General features: G+C 53.8%; 1 protein-coding gene across 1 annotated transcript in view; it reads right to left on the bottom strand.

Annotated features, from left to right (window-relative positions):
• SHANK3 (SH3 and multiple ankyrin repeat domains 3) overlaps positions 1–18,735 on the bottom strand; it is a 51,111-nt gene that overhangs the window by 31,787 nt on the left and 589 nt on the right. The window contains 11 exon segments of the mRNA XM_060190778.1: positions 1,481–1,594; positions 2,575–2,777; positions 5,677–5,950; positions 13,532–13,598; positions 14,472–14,549; positions 14,934–15,050; positions 15,154–15,321; positions 15,401–15,552; positions 15,627–15,735; positions 17,168–17,239; positions 18,215–18,418. Coding sequence (XP_060046761.1) covers positions 1,481–1,594; positions 2,575–2,777; positions 5,677–5,950; positions 13,532–13,598; positions 14,472–14,549; positions 14,934–15,050; positions 15,154–15,321; positions 15,401–15,552; positions 15,627–15,735; positions 17,168–17,239; positions 18,215–18,418 — 1,558 coding nt within the window.

Genomic DNA, 18,735 nt, shown 5'->3' with positions numbered 1-18,735 from the left:
GCCAACACTACACAGAGCATGCAGGTGCCACACACATGCATCCTGACGACCGTGCTGGACACCAGCAGACAGCCCTGCCCTCGACCCACCAATGGGCCATCTCGACAAGTCCTGCTTTTCCTCCAAGGCTCGGCACAAATGACATCTCTACTCTGAAGTCCTCTGGCTTCTTCAAGCCACCTAGGAAGCACCCTGTGCCCACATCTGTTACAACAGACATGAACATGTCCCTCGGGACCACAGTGCCCGCCTGTCCCCCTTGAAGCGATGTCAGCCGCCTGCACGAACAGTTGCCTGCTAGTCTCAAGTCCCAACTCTACACCAGACCTCCTTGGACCCCCAGCTTCAGACTTAGGCCCAAAGGCCTCTGGATCCAGTCTGAAACCAGTTCCTCGGCCGCCCACCCCCAGGGGGCACATGGCACCCACATGGTTGGCATCAGGGTCCAGGTGTGTGTAATCACTTCCCACTGCCAAGTGCCAGCCCCCATACCCTCACAGGTTGGCCATAGGGAGTGTATCTTTTCTACACTCCCAGCCATCAGAGGTCATGGGGGCCGGGTGGGACTGCCCAGCTTCAGAGGACAGCTCCCTGAGGAACTTCAGACCTCAAAGCAAGGGAAGCACAACCCAGGCCCAGCCCTCCAGGTGTAGTGGGAGGGACACAGGCACCCAAACCCCAAACACCACAGCACCCACCCACAGCCACCTCTCAGGAGGGGGAGGGTCCCTTACCCTGCCAGTTCTCTAGGCCAGAAACAATACTTGTGTGCCTGGGGACCCTCTGGTAGCCCTGAGTGATGGCTTCAAGGGTTCATTCACCCCCCAGATCTGCTTCCCATTGGCAGGACCATCTCACATCCCTCAGGTCCCCCACACCTGGAGGGGTCCTTCTGGCAGCCTAAGAGGTCAGCAGGGTGGGATGGAGCTGATGCAGAGCATCCCTACCTGCCTCCCTCACCTCAGTCTAGCTCAGGGCACCCACCGCAGCCCCTCTGGGTCTGACTGGCCTCATTTCCTCTTGGCTGGCCCTAGCTTCCCAGCACTGCCATCTGTCCACTTTGGAGAGCTGCCGCCCTGCTCGTATTGACCTCCCTGCTCCTCTGTGAGCCACGCGTGAACTCCAGGCACCAAGTATCTCTGTGGGGACCTGGTGGGGAGAGGGGCGTGGGCACTGGGCAGGAGCTGTGAGGCCGCAGACACGTGCACAAGGAAATGTGTGTATCCACTGGGCCTGCCACGAGTCTCCGATGCTCTGTGCTGTGTCTAGTTGCCCTTGTGTTTGTGAGAACATGGTGGGGGGGGGGGTGGTGTTTCTGTGTCATGTACATAAGTTTGTGTCCACTCCCAAGGTGTGTCTGAGTTTACTGTGACCCTTTCTCAGTGAATGCCCATGTGACTTTAGCTTCACGCTGGGCCAAAGGGGACCTGGAAGGGGCAGTGCTCTGGGGAGCCCTCCAGGGGCCATGGGGGTAACTCACCATGCCGTGTGTCATACTGTCTCATCTGCACCTCCTCCACGCAGTCGGCAGGGAACCAGCCCGTGCGGCCCTTCACGGTCCCCTCCCAGAAACCGCCCTCCCCAATGCTGAGCACTGGAGGAACAGAAGCCAGGCAGACTGTCAGGAGAGAGTAGGGCCACCAGGAGACCCCCCCCAACAAACCACCACCCCCGACTCTGCTCACCTACCCGTCCTCTGACGCCCCTTCCCTACCCTCCCACCCTGCATCCTCTGATTTTTTTTCCCTGGGTGATTTTGAGATGCACAGAGAAGAACAGATGGGCACAGCACAGGATGGGCATGTCAGGAACAGGGAGACACACAGATGGACACGCTTGAGGGAGGGCAGGAGACAGAGGCAGGGGCCACAGCCCAGCACCTGCCCTTTCAGCTGGTTGCTCCCCTACCTCCTGAACAATTCCTTGCTCCAATGCCCCTCCCAGGGATCATTGCCAAGAGCTTATGGTTGTTGTAGTCAAGGGGCTGGGCCATACATACAGTGGGCCAAAGAGAGCTGACCCGTGTAACTATTTCCTCAGGCTCCCATGGACATGGGACCCTGTGAGGTCAGGACCCCAAAGATGAGAGGAGCTTGTCGTGGCTCAGGGTCCCCTTCCTTCCCCAGAACACAGGAAGTCCCAATGACAGAAACTCTCATGATACAGACAGCTAGTAGCTGTCATAGACCTCCCTCCCCCTCTATGGCAAGGGTCCCCACATGTCACAAGAATTTCCAATGAGAAAGTCCCAGAAGAGACACAGGAAGCCCACAGTCGAGGTGGGCTCTATGCAGGGGAAGGGTCCTTCCAATCCACACAACTCCAATGACACCAGCCCCACGATGACACAGGGACAGCCCCATGACAGAGAAGCTTCTCTGGTGACAGAGGATGGAGAGAGATGCACTCGACAGAAACCCCAGAGACAGACACCCCTCCCTTCAGTGACAAGGGTCCCCAGGGGCAGATGCATCCCATAATGAGCTCGGGGAGACCTCCAGGACTGAGAACCCCCCGAGGGCCTGGGCCTCGCTGATCCCAAGCACCCCGCGCCCCGCCCCCCGCGCCCCTCACCCTTCACGGCCTCGCCGCGGTGCAGCGGGATCTCGCCGTCGCCCTGCGGACTGTGCGCCTTCACGGCGATGAACTTGCGGCCGGGGACGGCGCTGTAAAGTTTCCGCTTCGGGCCCCGCGGCGGCGGCGCTGGGGGCGCGGGGGACGCGGGGCCGGGGCCGGGCGCGGGGCCCGGGCCGCCGGGGCCGCCGGGCCCGCTGGGGCTGTAGACGAACACGTAGGTGACGGACGCGATGCCGGGGGGCAGCGGGCACGCGAAGCCGGCGCCCGGGGCCTCCATGGCGCGCGGCCCGGCCCCGCCGCCGGCCTCACCGCAGCCGCCGCCGCAGCGCCCGCCGCCCGCCGCCCGCCGCCGCCCGCCCGCCCGCCGGGGGCCCGGCCCGGGACCGCTCCATGGGCCGCGCCGCCGCGCCCGGCCCGCTCCCGCCAGCACGAGCCGCGCCCGCTCAGGGCTCCGGGGCCGCGGGGCTGCGCTCCCGGGCGCGCCGGGCTCGCTCCATGCCGCGCCGCTCCGCGCCCCGCCTCCTCCGCGGCTCCTCCCTCTGCGGGCGCGGTGGCCGGCCTCCCGCCCCGCCGCCGATCGCCCTCCCGCGGCCCCGGGGGACAGGCCGCCGGTGGGGGAGCCGGGGACTGCGGCGCGCCGAGGGTGCAGGGGGCGGGAGCGGCGGGCAGCGCGTCCCGGTGGGGACTGCGGAGGGCCCGGGCGTCCGAAAAGCGGCCTCGCCAGCTCCAGGCCCGGAAGGGCGCCCCCCCCCCCCGCGGGTCCACACCCCCATCCCCGCTTTGACAGCCTCACTCCCTGGCCGCGCCCCTGCCAGGTGCCCGAATGCCCCTCCAGACCTGCGTCCTCTCCTCCTGGAGACCTGCCTCTGGTGCCCGTGCCCATGGCGTGCAGACCACCTTCCCAGGCCACTCCCCCTCGAGCCCCAGGCCTGCACCTTCGCCCTGCACGAGAGCCCGTGCAGGCTCCCTCGTCCCTGGGCAGGCCAGGTCCTCGCTCACAGCCTGCTCCAGGCTCTCTGGCACGTGCGAAGCAGCCATTCTCCTGTCAGCGGATGGATCCCTTCCCTTCCCCTCCTCTGGGCGGCTCGTGGTGCTGTTCCCCACATTCCCACTATTCGGATCCTGCTCACCCGCCAGTTAGATTATTCTCTCAGCTCTACACCCACCTTTCTCTGCCCCGCTCTGTGAGGCTGGTGGGGATTCAGCCACATTTCTGGGCATCAGGGGCTCTATATCAGGTTCTACCGAGAGGGGGCGCCTGAGGAACTCGTCGCTCAGTTGCCGCTCAAATTCCACCTCTCCTTTGACCGAAGGAGATCTCTTCTGAGGCTCTCGCCCTGCTCAGCCCTTCCTGGAGGCTGCAGCCCCTTGGTCACTCAGGAGGGAGATCCCTTTCCCTCAGTCACCGCCCCCTTGGCTACTCCTAGTCTAGAGTCCCAGCCACCAGTATCCTTCTGAGACCTTTAGGACCCTGGCTGTCCGCTCCAACCGCATCAGACACACTAGGTAACTTATACATGTCTCTAGAAAGTAATTACTTTGTCGTCCTCACAGATTAATGCGTTAGTGCCCCCACTTTAGCAGCTCTTAGTTTGTATGTGCTGAAATGACACATGAATATAGAGAAAAAAAAATAATGAAACCCGGGAGGAATGTGTGGCCTCCATAGTGGGTGGCCCCTCTGCAAAACCAAAACGTTCTCAAGCTTGTTCCTGGAGCCATTTGCCTGGCCTGCCCTTGGAAAATCCACGAGACGTGCAAAAACTAAAGGAGAGAATTAAGGCAATTTGGGGCAGGACAAACAGTCTCGGTGTTTGGGCAGAGACACAAAAGGAGAGGTTACAGGTGCCAGCTGTGTGAGCAGGCACAGCAGCAGAAGGAAAGGGCTTTTAGAAACTCCTATGGCACCTCAGTTCTCTGTTGAGTGATCAGGAAGCCTGGGAAGGAATCTGGTCGATCCACGGCCCAACTGTGCCACTTTCAGCGATGTGACTTTAGACATGACATTAACCCCACCTGAGCATCAGAACCCTCATCTGTAAAATCACGTTCATAGAGCACAGTCTCATACATGGTCAAGGTTAAGCAAGATGATCCACTCCGCCCAGCTGTCATGGTGAAAACCAAGTGCTGTTTATGTAACCCTTTCACTCAGCAGTGTCTCCTGAGCACCTGCTCTGTCTGTGACTGACTCAGAAAACTGGAGGAAGAAAGACAGCTCCTGCCCTGGAGGTGCAGAAGGAGAAACACCTTAACCAGCAGCAGCCAGCCTGTGCTGTGCCCCCCACCCCCGTCCTAACAGGGGGTCCTTCCTCTGCTTGGGTTCCAGAAAGCTTCTCAAAGGAAATGACGTGGGTAGGATTAGTCCCACCCTCTGATGGGAAGGCAGGCACAGAGTGAGTGGTTATCTGGCCTAGCCAAACCCATACAGTCAGCAGATGCAAATTCCACACTGGACCCCAACCATCCTATCTGCAGTTAGCATCCCCTGCTTGCAGTCCACAGAGGCCAGTAGGGCTGAGGCTCAGGCTTCCCAGCCATGCCCCTCGCTCACATGTCCCTGGGGTCTCAGAGCTCACCAGGAAAGGTAAAGGGGAGAAACCAGAGCCTGTGGTTATGCAGGGCTGGAAAGTGGGGGGGTGGGGGGGAGGGGGAGTAGGTTTCCCCCTGGGGATAGACCTACAGGTGTCAAGCCCTCCTGGAGAGGAAGCTCCATTCCCACCTCCCTATCACATGCCTCCTGGCTGGCCCAGACTCATCCTGTCCTAGCTCCTCTCCCTGGCATCACAGTAAACTTTCTAAACCACGGGTTGGACCAAACCCTCTCCTCCTCATAGCCCCTGCCTCCAGCTGCCCACTATCCTCCAAGCAAGTTCCAGCTCCAACCAGAGGTCACCAGGGAGGCTTGCCCTGGCCCACAGGACTGGACTTTCTGCCCTTATTCACCCAAGGAGGTCCAACTGGGAGCTTGGGAGTCCGCTCACCCCCAGCCCACCACTGCAGAAGTGCCACTATTAGGCCATTATGCCTCTCCTAGTTTGAGTATGGGTACCCACCCACGAGCACCTTGCCAAGACCCTCCCCCCAGCCCACTCCTACCTGATTTTGCTCTGGCTGCCTCTGCCTGCTGCAGGATCCCCAATGTCATTCTGGTCACTGTCCCGCTCTCGGTGGTCTTTCTCTTCCTGCAGCCGTTGGAGCAGCAGCTGGTGAGGGAGGCTTCGCAGGGTTGGCCCAGGAGAAGCCACCGGCTGCACCTCACCCTTCAGGTTGATGTCACTGGCCGAGCGCTGCAGAGGCCGAGGAGAGACCAGGCCGCTGGGGCCGGCCAGCCGCCGCCGTTTTGCGTAGCTGGGGGTTTCCCTGAATGGTACTAGGGTTGGGGGGGAGGCCATACAGGTGAGACTTGGGGCAGTCAGATGGGGGAACCAACTTTTCCTGATTTTCCCAGTCTTCTCAGCTTTTAAAACTGAAATTCTCTGTCTTAGGAATGGCCTCAGGCCAGCTAGGACAGTTGGCATCCCAGGACCAAAGTGACTGTTGGGAGTAGGAGAATCCCATCCCACACTGCTTTTCACTCTAATTTCAGGGGTAGGAAGAAATCTAGTTCTCTTGTCAATCAAGTGAGGTCTTGGGATGCTCAGCTCTGCTCCTGGCACCACCTATGTGACAGGCTTCTGAGAGACAGACGCCATGCCCCAGGCTCTGCTGCATGGGACCACTAGCTGGCGACTAACCAGACTGCTGCAAATTTACAGCTTCCAGGAGGAAACTGTAAAAGATGTCCTAGACCAACAGTTGGCAGACTTTTCTTCTGGAAAAAGATCAGAGAGTAACTACTGGGAATGTAGCACAGTGGCAGAGCAAGTGCTTCACACATATAAGGCCCTGGATTCAAACCCCGCACCTGAAGACATGAAACTAAAATGCAGACAGTCACTGCTCCCGACTTTGCAAGCTATATGGTCTCTGTCACAAGGACTCAACACTCCCTCAGAATCAGGAAAACAGTCACCAACAATAGAGAGACAAATAGGTGTAGCTGAGTTCTAATAACATTTTATCTTAGGGCTGAAGGGAATAGCTTGGTTTCTTAGAGCACAGTAATTAGTATGCCTGAGACCCAACGTCCCAGAGCTGAGCAGTGCTTTGATCTCTCTCCCCTTCTCTTGCACTCCCCAACCCCGTATCTCTTATGAAAATAAATCTTAACAAAGATTTTTTATTTTAAAACATAATCCAATGATATACTTTTTAAAAAAGGATTCAACTATAAGCCATTTATAAAAAAAAAAAAAACTGAATTGGAGCCAAGACACAGTAGATTTAAAACAAAAATGATGTCAGTCTAGGAAACAACTCAGTATTTGAGCAAATATATCTGAGACCTCGAGCATCTCCAGGTTCAACTCTCAGCACCGCCATATGCCAGAGCTAAGCAGTCTGTGTTTCCCTCAACCTCCCCAGCCCTCGTGAAAATAAATACATAAAAAATTTAAAGGGCATTATACGTTGTGAAAAGTATCATGTCATCTAATAAATTCAGAATTATTAACATATACCAAACATTATCTACAGACATACTAGAAACAAATCCTAATGTGGACAGGTGGGGGCGCACCTGCTTAAGCACACACGTTACAGTGCACAAGGCTCCAAGTTCAAGCTCCAGGTCCCCAACTGCAGGGGGAAAGCTTGCAGGTGTCTCTCTCTGTCTCTTTCCCTCTCTACCTCTCTTGCCTCTATTTAATAATAAGTAAATAAAAATAAAGTTTTAAATTTTTTTAAAACAATCTTTCTAAAAAAATACTGACATGAGTAGGGAAATAGGCAGTTCTACAATAATATTCATGAGCTCAACACCCCATTTTGACTAGTACATAGAACATCTAGTCGAACTAATAAGGACTAAGAAGATGTGATCCAACTGGGCCTAGCCTAGACACAGATGGAATACCTCACAAGAACACAATATACATCACATATAAGTACACATGAAATTTCTCCAGGATATACCAGGTGTGAGGTGACAAGGTCAATCTCAATGAATTCTAAAAGACTGGAGTTATGCAATGTATTATCTTCAATCACAATGAAACGAAGCTAGAAGTCAAAAAAGAAAAAAATTCACAAGCGTGTGAAAAAAATTATGATATTTACTCACTAACAAGAAAAATAAAGAGAGCCACACTCTGACACATGAATTCACAGGGAGTGAACTCGGGACTTCATTCTTTTTTTATTATTATTTTTTATTTATTTCTGGGACTTCATTCTTTTAAGTTCAACATTCTAGCCACTGCATCACCACCCAGGCTGTAGATATTTGAAAATTAAACATACTCTTAAACAAGGAATATGTCAGAAGAGAAATCACTAGGAGAAATTTGAAACATGACCCTCCCTCTCTCTTTGTCAGTCTCTATCTGAATAGCAAAACAGCACAAGAGCTGTGAAGTCACACAATGCTAGGCCTCAAATTCACAAAAGATATAGAGAGAATAAACAACGTGCCGGAGATTCACTGGGAGAGAATATACAACGTGCCAAGACTCAGTAGATGTATCAAAAACAGTGTCAAAAGGGAAACCATAGCCAAGAACTTCTATATTTAAAAAAAAAACAAACCCAATAACCTAATTGTACATCTTAAGGAACTAGGAAAAGAGAAGCAAACCAAATCCAAAGTTAGCAGAAAAAAAGCAAATGATAAAAGTAACACAAAGATAAATTAAATAGATAGCAGAAAAAGAGAATCAATATGACCCAAAATTTTTATTGAAAATATCAACAAGATTGAAAAGCCTTTAAGCATACTAAAGACCAAAGAGGGAAAAAGTAACTAGAGTGAGAAAAAAAATGTGAGGTGTTACTACTGTTCTTTTTATTTTATTTTTTATATTTATTTATTTTCCCTTTTGTTGCCCTTGTTGTTTTTCATTGTTGTTGTAGTTATTATTGTTGTTGTTATTGATGTCGTCGTTGTTGGATAGGACATAGAAATGGAGAGGGGAGGGGAAGATAAGAGAGGGGGAGAGAAAGACAGACACCTGCAGACCTGTGAAGCGACTCCCCTGCAGATGGGGAGCCGGGGGCTTGAACCGGGATGCTCAAGCCAGTCCTTGCGCTTTGCACCATGTGCGCTTAACCTGCTGTGCTACAGCCCGACTCCCGTTACTACTGTTCTTATAGAATTAAAAAGGGAAATAAAGAGAAACCCAATAGTTATATGCAAATAAGCTAGACAAGCTAGATGTGATAGACACATGACTAGAAAAACACAAATTATCAAAATTGAATCAAGGTGAAAGAAATAACCCAAATAGACCATAACTAGAGAGGTCGCATCAGTAATCACAAACCTCCCAACAAAGAAAACTCTAACATCAGATGGGTTGTGGCTGAGTTTAATGAATAATTAGCAACACTTCTTCCCAGAATCTTCCAGCAAAGAAGATACAATGAAGCTTCCCAACTCATTCTGTGAACTATTTAAAAATGAGAAAGGAACTTGACATTTCTCCAAAGAAGAGATATAAATGGCTAATATGCAATAAAGATATTCAACATCACTAGCCACCAGGGAAATGGAAATCTACAAAAAAAAAAAAAAAAAAAAAACCTACAATGAGATATTATTTCACACTGTCTAGAGTGTCTGTAATCTAAAAGCTGATCATGAGACATGTTGGTGAGGATGGAACCCTTATACACTGCTTTTTCTTTTTCCCCAGAGCACTACTCAGTTCTGGCTTATGGTTGTGTGAGGCACAGAACCTGAGACTTTGTGGGGTGTCAGACATGAGAGACTCTTTGTATAACCATTATGCTATATCCCCTACCCTGAAACCCTCATACATTGCTACTAGGCATGTAAAATGGTGGAAAACAGTTTGACAGTTCCTCAATAAAATTCAACCTACAATAATCATATGACCCATGACTGAAAACAGGTATTATAGGTATATACATATTCACAACAGCATATTTACAAGAGCCTAAAGGTAGGGGCTAGACAGTGACACACCTGGTTAAGTGCACATATCAACATGCACAAGGACCAGGGTTTGAGCCCCCGCTCCCGACCTGCAAGGGGGGTGCTTTACAAGTGGTGAAGCAAGTCTGCAGGTCTCTCTCTCTCTTCCTCTCCCTCTCTATCTTCCCCTCCCCTCTCAACTTCTCTCTGTCCTATCCAAAAAAAAGAATGACCACAGGAGCAGGGGATTCTTAGAGTCCCACCAATAACCCTGTAGGCAAAAACAAACAAACAAACAAACAGACAGACAGATAGCCTGAAAGTGGCCACAACCAAGTATCTTTCAAAGGGTGAATGGTAAACAAAATGTCTTCTAGAGAAGCAATGGGAGATTACCCAGCCACAAAAAACAGAGCAGTGGTGATACTTCCCACACTAGGGATGAAGTCACAAAGTGTGCTGAGTGAGAGACGCCAACACCAGGTCACACATGTGATTATGTGAAATATCTGGAATAAGCAAATACAGACAGACAGGAAGTGTGGGAAGAGCTGACAGGTAGTATTACGTGCTTAGTATGTGTGAGATTTCCTTTTGGGGTAACAAACATATTTTGGAATTCAACAGAGTGGATTACCAAGATTGTGCATGTACTAAATATCACTGAATGATTTCACTTAAGATACTTAATTTTGTGTTATGTGAATTTAAAACTTCAATTTCAGTGTCTCAACTTAAAAACAAAAAAAAAAGCAGACCGTGGGCTGGATTTGGTCCCCGGGGCATCGTTTGCCAAGCCCTATTCTAGACTCCTGTGACGCAGAGTGTGGGCCATAGGCTGGCATCCCCATCTTGGGAGCCAAAGCTCATTAGAAATGCAGAGTCTCAGTTTCCACCCAGAGCCACTGAGTCAGAGGCAACATCTAACAAGATCCCTGTGACTTCAATTCACAGGGACACTTTCCTAGGGAGCTGGAGGGCAGCAAGGATGTTCACATGACAGAGACCCACCAGCCCCCTCCTGAAGAAGAAAGAGAAGGGATGGGCAGAACCTCTCTCCAGCTCCCCTTCATGTCCCAGTCACCCCCGGGGGACCTGAGCTGTGACTATCATGGATGGTGTGTTCTTGTGCAGAGCGAGATGACAGGGATGGACCCCAACCATGCCCCAGTCTGAAGACAGAAATCCCTTTACGCTTCAGTGTCCCCTCTGTAAAAGGAACTATCACTAGCCACTCCTGGGGGGAGAGCGTTGAGAGAATGAATGAAGACAACAGGACTTGCAGTGAGCAGTCAGGCACATATCCCACGGCCGCTCACATACAGCATGCTGTCATCTACGTAGGTATGTGGCACCTACCCAGCAGAGTGGCTGATGACCTGGGGCTAACTGATGTGGGGCCTGCCCTGAATCTCAGTCCAGTGACATGCTAGTCCCGACCAGGTGAGCACTCTAGGTCAATCAGACAGCAAACTGCAGTAATTCTGAGCCCCCACCTGTCTGCACAGCAGGAAGCTGAGAGGCAGCTGTAACCTTTCTGTCCCTGGGCCTAGTCCCCAGATAAACCCCCTCCCTCCAATCATCTGAACGCCCTGCCAGAGTCCAGATCCAATAACCAAATTCTGCATGAGTCAGAGGTGGGAAACACAAGCAGAAATATATATATAAATTAAGGCACAGCCTTTCCCATGGTTAGACAGTCATAAACAGAAAAATGGACCAGGGCTCTACCGGGCTAACAGCCACCTCCACTTACCACATCTTAACTGGAGCTTCCCTCTGTTTTTCACCCCTACTTCAAATCCCAAATGTAACTAGAATTCTCTTCCAGCCAGGATCTGGTCCCCATCTTATGACCCTCCACTAATTCAGTCATGTGCCCTCCAGCTGCCCACGCCCTTGGACAGTCCACCCATTTCATATTCCCCCCAACGCTGCTCAAGGTACCCAACTGATGTTTGAGAGTCACCACAGAGAAAATTCTTTAAACATGAGCTTGACCTTAATCTTAATGCCAAATCCAAATCTTAGCCTGACTATATAATAGATAATCCTAGTAACATTTATTTATGCCTGACTATAACCTCACACTAGAACAGAAAATAATTCTAATTTTGGGGCTGGGTGGTGACACACCTGGTTGAGTAGACACATTATAGTGTGCAAGGGCCAGGGCTCAAACCCCCTCCCCGTCCCCACCTGGAGGGAGAATGTTTCACGTGTAGTGAAACAGTGCTGCAGGTATCTCTCTTTCTCCCTCTCTAACACTCCCTTCCCTTTCACTGTCTGTCTCTATCCTAAGTAAATATTTAAATAAATAAATATGTTCTAACCGTAAGGCCAGTTCTTTGCTGTCCGCTGTCATTTTATACGGTTTTTTTTTTTTGTTTGTTTGTTTTATTTTTTTAATGAGGACACTGTACTCATCATGGTAGGAAGGTGAGTCTGAGTGTTCATGTTCCAGAGAGAATCACCAGCAGAAAAACCTAGTCTGCCCAGAATACAGAAGGAGCAGAGGATGGAGCACCTATGGATGCAGGTTTCTGAAGGGGGTGATTCCCCCGAAAAGGATTCTCCAGGGGGTTGGGTGGTAGCGCAGTGAGTTAAGCACACGTGGCGCAAAGTGCAAGGACGGGCTTAAGGATCCCAGTTCGAGCTCCCACCTCCCCACCTGCAGGGGAGTCGCTTCACAGGCGGTGAAACAAGTCTGCAGGTGTCTATCCTTCTATCTCTCTGTCTTCCCCTCCTCTCTCGATTTCTCTGTCCTATCCAACAACGAACAACATCAACAACAACAACGATAATAACCACAACAAGGCTACAACAAGGGCAACAAAAGGGGGGGGGGGGAATGGCCTCCAGGAGCAGTGGATTCATGGTGTAGGCACTGAGCCCCAGCAATAACCCTGGAGGCAAAAAATAAATAAAAGATTTCTCCAACAGGGAGTCCTTCCCCCCATATATACAGCACCAGGTACCTCCCACAGGTTACTAAGGAAAGGCTCCACACTGGAATTATACCCACCAATGACACGGGAGGGTGGAGGTCTCCCTGAGACTCTGGAAGTGGCAGCTATAACTCCCCTCTTGCCCTCCCTGGAGTCAAGATGAGATGGTACCTCCTGGTTGTCCTTCGAGGACCAGGAGTCACACATAGGCTGGGCTCCCCTTGAACACTGGGCCCTTACTCTGAGGATGGCAGCTCCGTTCCTGTTTGCAGCTCCATGCCTGTGCTTTGTTTTCTTTATAAAAACACTTATACAATCTTGTCACATAGCACTGAATGGTCACTTATACTGCCCCTTGCTCAGGCCAGAGTGAAACACCTGGGCTAGTGGCTAAGATCCACTGGCCCAGGGGCCGGGTGGTAGTGCACCCAGTTGAGCTCACACATCACAGTGTGTAAGGACCCAAGTTCAAGTCCCCAGTCCCTACCTTCACAAGTGCTGAAGCAATGTTGCAATTATCTCTCTTTCCCTCTCTATCACTCTCTCCCTTCTCTATTTCTCTGTCTCTATTCAAAATAAATAAAAAATGTTAAATAAAAATATTACTAAATCCATGGACCTATCTCCAGCTGGTAGTTATACAACCTTCATGGACCTTGACCCCAATTTCAACCCCATGCTCAACCGAAGTGGATCCCTGAGCTAGCACTTGCCCAGATCTACAGACCTAACTAATGACACCCTTAAGCCTGACCCTGTCTCCCAGCCCAAACCATAGCCTTGGCCTGACACTCATATACAGAATTAACTAGCCATGCCCTTGACCATGACCCTTTGTATATTCTGCACAGGCCCCTGCCTTTAGCACAGCCCCCATCCCTGCAGGGGCCACACCGGGTCACTAGTCACAGCACAATGAGAGGTGGCAAAAGGAGCTCAGGACATGGAGGACATGACCCTGTGCCCGCCAGGCCCCTGACAAGTCCCACAAATCCACCGCCAACCCAGACCTGGAGTAGACAGAACTCACCAACATCCGAGTCCTTGTGGGTCTTGATGACTTCTGCAAGTTCAAAGTTCCCTGCAATGATGGCCACCTAAGGCAGACAGGAACAAAGAGAGGTTTGGTGGCACAGATCAGCCACCTCCAGTCTCCTTCTTTGGCTCCTTTTTTTGAGAGAAGGAAGTATTCCTCAGTTGGGGGTCTCAGGTAGGCTCCATGTCCCTTCTAACCCATCACCCAAGTTTATCTGGGATAGAGCAGATTCCTGGGACATGAGACTTTCAGAGCTAAAAGGAGGGCAGACCTAGACAACTCAGGGCACTTGGCCTATTCTCTGAAAGATGCCTCCTCACACACTAGGCCGCCTACTGCCTCTGCTAATACCGCCCCTCCCCCACTCCCCACCCCAAGACAATCCCAAGGGCCTGGTCTGCTCCCTCTCCTGCTTCTCCTCTGAGACATCTGAATGTCCTTGTTCCCCCTTGAGAACAGAGTCCCAGTTCCTCCCATGGCCCCGACAATCCCTCACAAACTCCAGGACACATGGAGACACAGCAGGCTGGTCACCCTGGTTCTGAAAACCAAAACCCAGACAGAGGAGAAGCTCAGAAACATCACCAAAATCAACTCAGAGGTTGAAGTCGCCCATGTCACCCCTGATTAGTCCTTTGCCCCCCACCTGCTCCGATCGCCAGGCCCACAGCTGTTTTCCCTGCCTGCAGAATATTCTCTTGCTGCCCTCTCTCCCTGAAAGGAACCATCTGCATCCAACACCACCACCCCTCCACACAGCCTGACTGGCTCACCTACTCCTCACCTCCCCTGAGGGCAATATGGGATGGGGGGGGGAGGAACGCATCACCTTCCAGGGAAGTACCAAGGTCCAGGAGATCCAGTCACAGGAGGTAAGGCAGACAGACGGACAGACAGACCCTGGCGTGTCCTTCCAATCCTGCAAACCACATACCTGGAAGGCCGTCTGGCTATTGTAATTTCGGACATCTTTGTTGGCGCCGCGGAAAAGCAGAACTCGAGCACAGCTCTCCTGTTGAGAAGGGTGGACTGAGGGTCACAGTGGGAGTGGGGTGGGGAGGAGGGTGCACCAGTGCATACACACAGCACACCCAGGCCTATACGCTCAGTGTCCGGGGGGGTAACAGCTGGAGGAGCAGCCCACGTGCCCACACAGGCCCCACCTGACCCAGGTGTGGACAATCCACACCTGAAGAGGACACATGCACGCTGTGAATACACAGGTGCACACCCAACAGGTAGCAGGTGTGTCCATGGGGCTCAAAAACATCACTGCTTATTGTAGAATGCAGAATACACACTTGTGGGGTGATGCCCAGAGTCAGAGTTGTTTCGGAATGAAGGTTACAGCCCCAGGGGCATGCATGAGTCACCATACACACAGGCACAGTCATACCTGGTTGTAGAGGGCACAGATATGCAGGGCAGTGTTCCCTGACGCGTTCTGGGCTGCCATGTCGGCTCCATAGAACAACAGGTGCTCCAGGTGCTGCACGTGCCCAAAGCGGCAGGCCTAGGGGAGAGAGGGTGTGCTGCTGGTCCCCCAACAGAGCCTGGGACTTCATCCCCTCCTCCAGAAAGGAACCAGGACTCCCTGCCCTTGGTGCCCGGCCAACCTGGTGGATTTCCTGCCACCCGTTCTCGTCAGTGGTCCCCAGCTGAGCATGGTCATGGAGGAGCAGCTCACAGCACAGGGCGTCCCCGCCCCCCAGGGCACTGTGGTACAAGGGCGTCAGGCCACGGCTGTCCTTGTAGTCAGGTGAAGCACCCAGGTCCAGCAGAGTCTGAAGGACAGCAGGCTCAGCGTCCACCTGGGGCCCAGCTTGCTCCCGCCCGCCCCAGCCAGGGCCAGCCCACACTGACTGTCAGAGCCGCTGCATTCCGCTGCCTCGTGGCACAGTGGACGGCAGTGAGCCCGTCGCGAGTGCGGAAGTCCAGGTGAGCCCCGCCATTCCGCAGCACCTTCAGCAGGTCCGTGGTGTTGTCCAGTTGGGCAGCGAGGCTCAGAGGACACTCTGGGTTCAAAGACAGAGGAAGGTTATGGCCCCAGGCCCTGCACGTCCATGCCCCTTCCTGCTCTGCTTCTCACCTCCTGAGTCAGGATCATGAAAATTGGGGTCCAGCCCCTTGTCCAGTAGGCGGGTCACTTTGTCTGTGCTGTGCAGCTGGATATAGTCCATGAACTTCTTCAGGTTTGCCTGGAATATCCAGCCATCTGGTCATCCTGATGCCACAGCCACCAGCACCAGATCCCCTTTCACTAGCAGTGGGGGTCTCCTGTGAGTCTCTACTGTCCCACCTGCATTCTGACCTGTAACCCCAACCATGTCACCTCCACCTGGGTCCCCCATTCAAGCTGACCACACACATGCCTTTCCCTGTATCCTAAACACACCACAACTGTCAGTCTGAGCCCTCCAGCCCCTTGTCAAGACCAGCTTGCCCTGACCATGCTCCCCAACTGAGACCAGCAAGTGTGTCAAGGTTATTGAAAAGAGAAAGGGGGCTCCTGATGGCGGGTGGGAGCTCAGCCAGCCTCTGGGCAGGGGGCAAGCAGTGTAATGGTGGGACTAGAACCCAGGCAGATGCAGACACAGAACTGTGTGAGAAGCTGAAACTCATCTAGAATCAAGCAGGACTCCCTGAGGGCCAACCACCAGCAGTGCCCGGCAGGCTACTGAGGACATCTTGGGAAAAAGGTGACCGCTGGAGGATACTAGGGTGACAGGGTCACACAGGGTCAGTGGAGGGAGAGTGGGGTCTTCATGCAGCAATCTGTGCCCAGACATAGCCATGGGCACTGGCCACCAAGGGCAGCAGAGAAGGGTCACAGAGGGGTCGCTGGGGCACAGAGATGACTGTGCTCAGTCCCTCTCCTGGGCCTAGAGACTGTCCAGCAAGCATCCAGCAGGCAATATCCAATGGCCTCCTGGGAGCCTGGGGCGAAGCCCAGGGAGTTTGTGTGGGGGAAGGGTTAAGCACCCCTTCCTGCCCCTCTCATATCCACAGAAGGCAGTGTGATACACCCCACAGGACAAGTGGGGGGGAGGCCTAGCTGGTGAGAGCAAGCGGCAACAGATAGCCCACAGATAGCCCACAGGTGTAAGGTCCCAGAGCTGGACAAATCTGGTCTTAGTGGCATTATGAGCTGTACAGCTAGAACCAAGTCAGTGCCTCTGAGACTCAGTCTTTCTATCTTCAAGTGGGATAATAATCATCAGGGCAGAATAAATGGGATGCCAAACTACAATTGACCCAGACTCCTTGCTGACTCACTCTTCTGGCACCCAGTTTCTCCCCAGAACACCATGCCAGCCCTCCCCTCCCCACCCCCTAGGGCTCAGTAAGAGACTGGTCTCACCCACAACAGTCACTGAGCCAGAAGTCTGCACCCAGCCCTCCAGGCACCCCCAACACCAGCCCCGGGGCTCTTGATAGCAAAATGACACAGACAGAGTCCTAGCTGGAGGAAGGGTGGTTAGTTCCAAGCTGTGAGGTGAGGGAGGATTGTGGGAGCAGGGGTAAGCCTCAAAAGAGGAATTTTAAAAGACATGCTGACATCACAAATCCCAGGCAAAGCTGGGGTGTGGGGACACCCACCAGCCGTGAGGAGCAGCCGCTGTCCCTTACCTTTGTGTGGAGCTTTGCGAATTGCTTATCATCAATGAGGTTCTGGGCATAGACTCGCCTCTTGTATCGGAACTGCTCAGGGAAAGAAGGGGTAGAAGAAAGGCCCCCACCAGGGTGAGTAAGCACCTGAGTGCACAAGCCCCTGCTTCCCTGTGCAGCTCAGGCCATGCCATTCACAAGCTGGCGGTAGACTGAAGCCCCCTCCCAGCTGACACAAATCTGCACATGGGCTACCTGGAACACCGCCAGCACCCAGAGGTGAGGTGAGGCACAGCGGGCTTCCCTTTGCCTGCAGAGCCCTGCCCATCTCACTCCTCTCCAAGATTCCCAGGAAACCCCACTGCTCTTCCCACACCCAGATGCAGGCTTTCCTTTAAGAAAGCTCCATGATACCGCTCAGCTCATCTCAGCACTCAGCTCCCCAAACGAGGAGTCTGTCCCACACCTCACAGGACCCTCAACAGCCCTACATCATGGATGTGTGAGGGCAGGAGAGGGACAGAGTTGCGCACACTGGGGGCACACACTGCTGCAGCTTCACGCTACAGAGCCAAGCTCTAGCTCCAGCGGTGCAGGCTGCTGCCAGCTCACTTAACTGCTCAATGCACAGGGCCCACTGCACAGAGTTCACTGCACACTGCTCAGAGCTCGGTGTACGATGCTCACTACACAGCCACCACATAGCGTACAGTGCTCACCGTACACGGCTCACTGCACAGCACTACACACCACAGTGCACGGTGCTTATCGCACAGTTCTCACCATACACTGCTTATCTCTCGCTGCATAGTGCTCTGCACACTGCACACTACTCACTGCACAGCCAATGCACACCACACAGCGCACAGTGCTTACTGCGCACTGCACAAAGCTTACTACCCAGGGCTCAATGCACAGTGCTCTACGCACACTGCACACCACACAGCTCACTGCACACTGCACGGGCGGCACGCAACCCCAGCCCCCACCCCTTCCACACTAACTCCTTAGCGAAAGCCCTTCACTCTCAGGTCAGGCTGGGGGTCGCCCCGGCCGGCCGCCACTCACCTCCAGGTAGGGCAGGGGCGTGTCCAGGTTGGGCGGGTACTCCTGCAGGAGCCGCTCCTCGTCCAGGAACTTGCCCGCGCGGCCCCGGGAGGGCGGCTGGAACAGCCCGTAGTTGAGCGCGTCCTGGAGGCTGTGGTTGAGGGCGCACAGCACGCGCTGCTTGGCGGCCCACACGGGCGCGGCCGGATCCAGGCGCAGGCACTTCTGCGGCGGCGGAGGGGCTATGAGCGCGGCCGCCCCCCGGGACCCCACCCCCGCCGGCTCCCGGGACCCGGAGCCCGGACCCCGGAGCCGGCACTCCGCACCCAGCGGGCGAGGCCCCGCCTCGGGGGCGGATGCTGCTCCGGCCCCGCCCCCGCCGGGCGGTGGGGAGGGTCCCCGCGGAGGTGGCGGGGGAGGGGCGCGGCGCCCGGGCTGGGGGGTCTCCGCTCCCCTCGCGGGGCGCGGGGCGCCGGGAGCGCAGCTCTGGGTCAGCCGAGGGCGGGGGCTCCGCCCGGCCCGGCCCGACCCAACCCGGCCCG

Source organism: Erinaceus europaeus, chromosome 4 (assembly GCF_950295315.1).
Source record: "Erinaceus europaeus chromosome 4, mEriEur2.1, whole genome shotgun sequence".
Classification (NCBI taxonomy): domain Eukaryota; kingdom Metazoa; phylum Chordata; class Mammalia; order Eulipotyphla; family Erinaceidae; genus Erinaceus; species Erinaceus europaeus.
The sequence above is the reverse complement of the archived record's forward strand: the minus strand, read 5'-3'. Positions and strand labels throughout refer to the sequence as shown.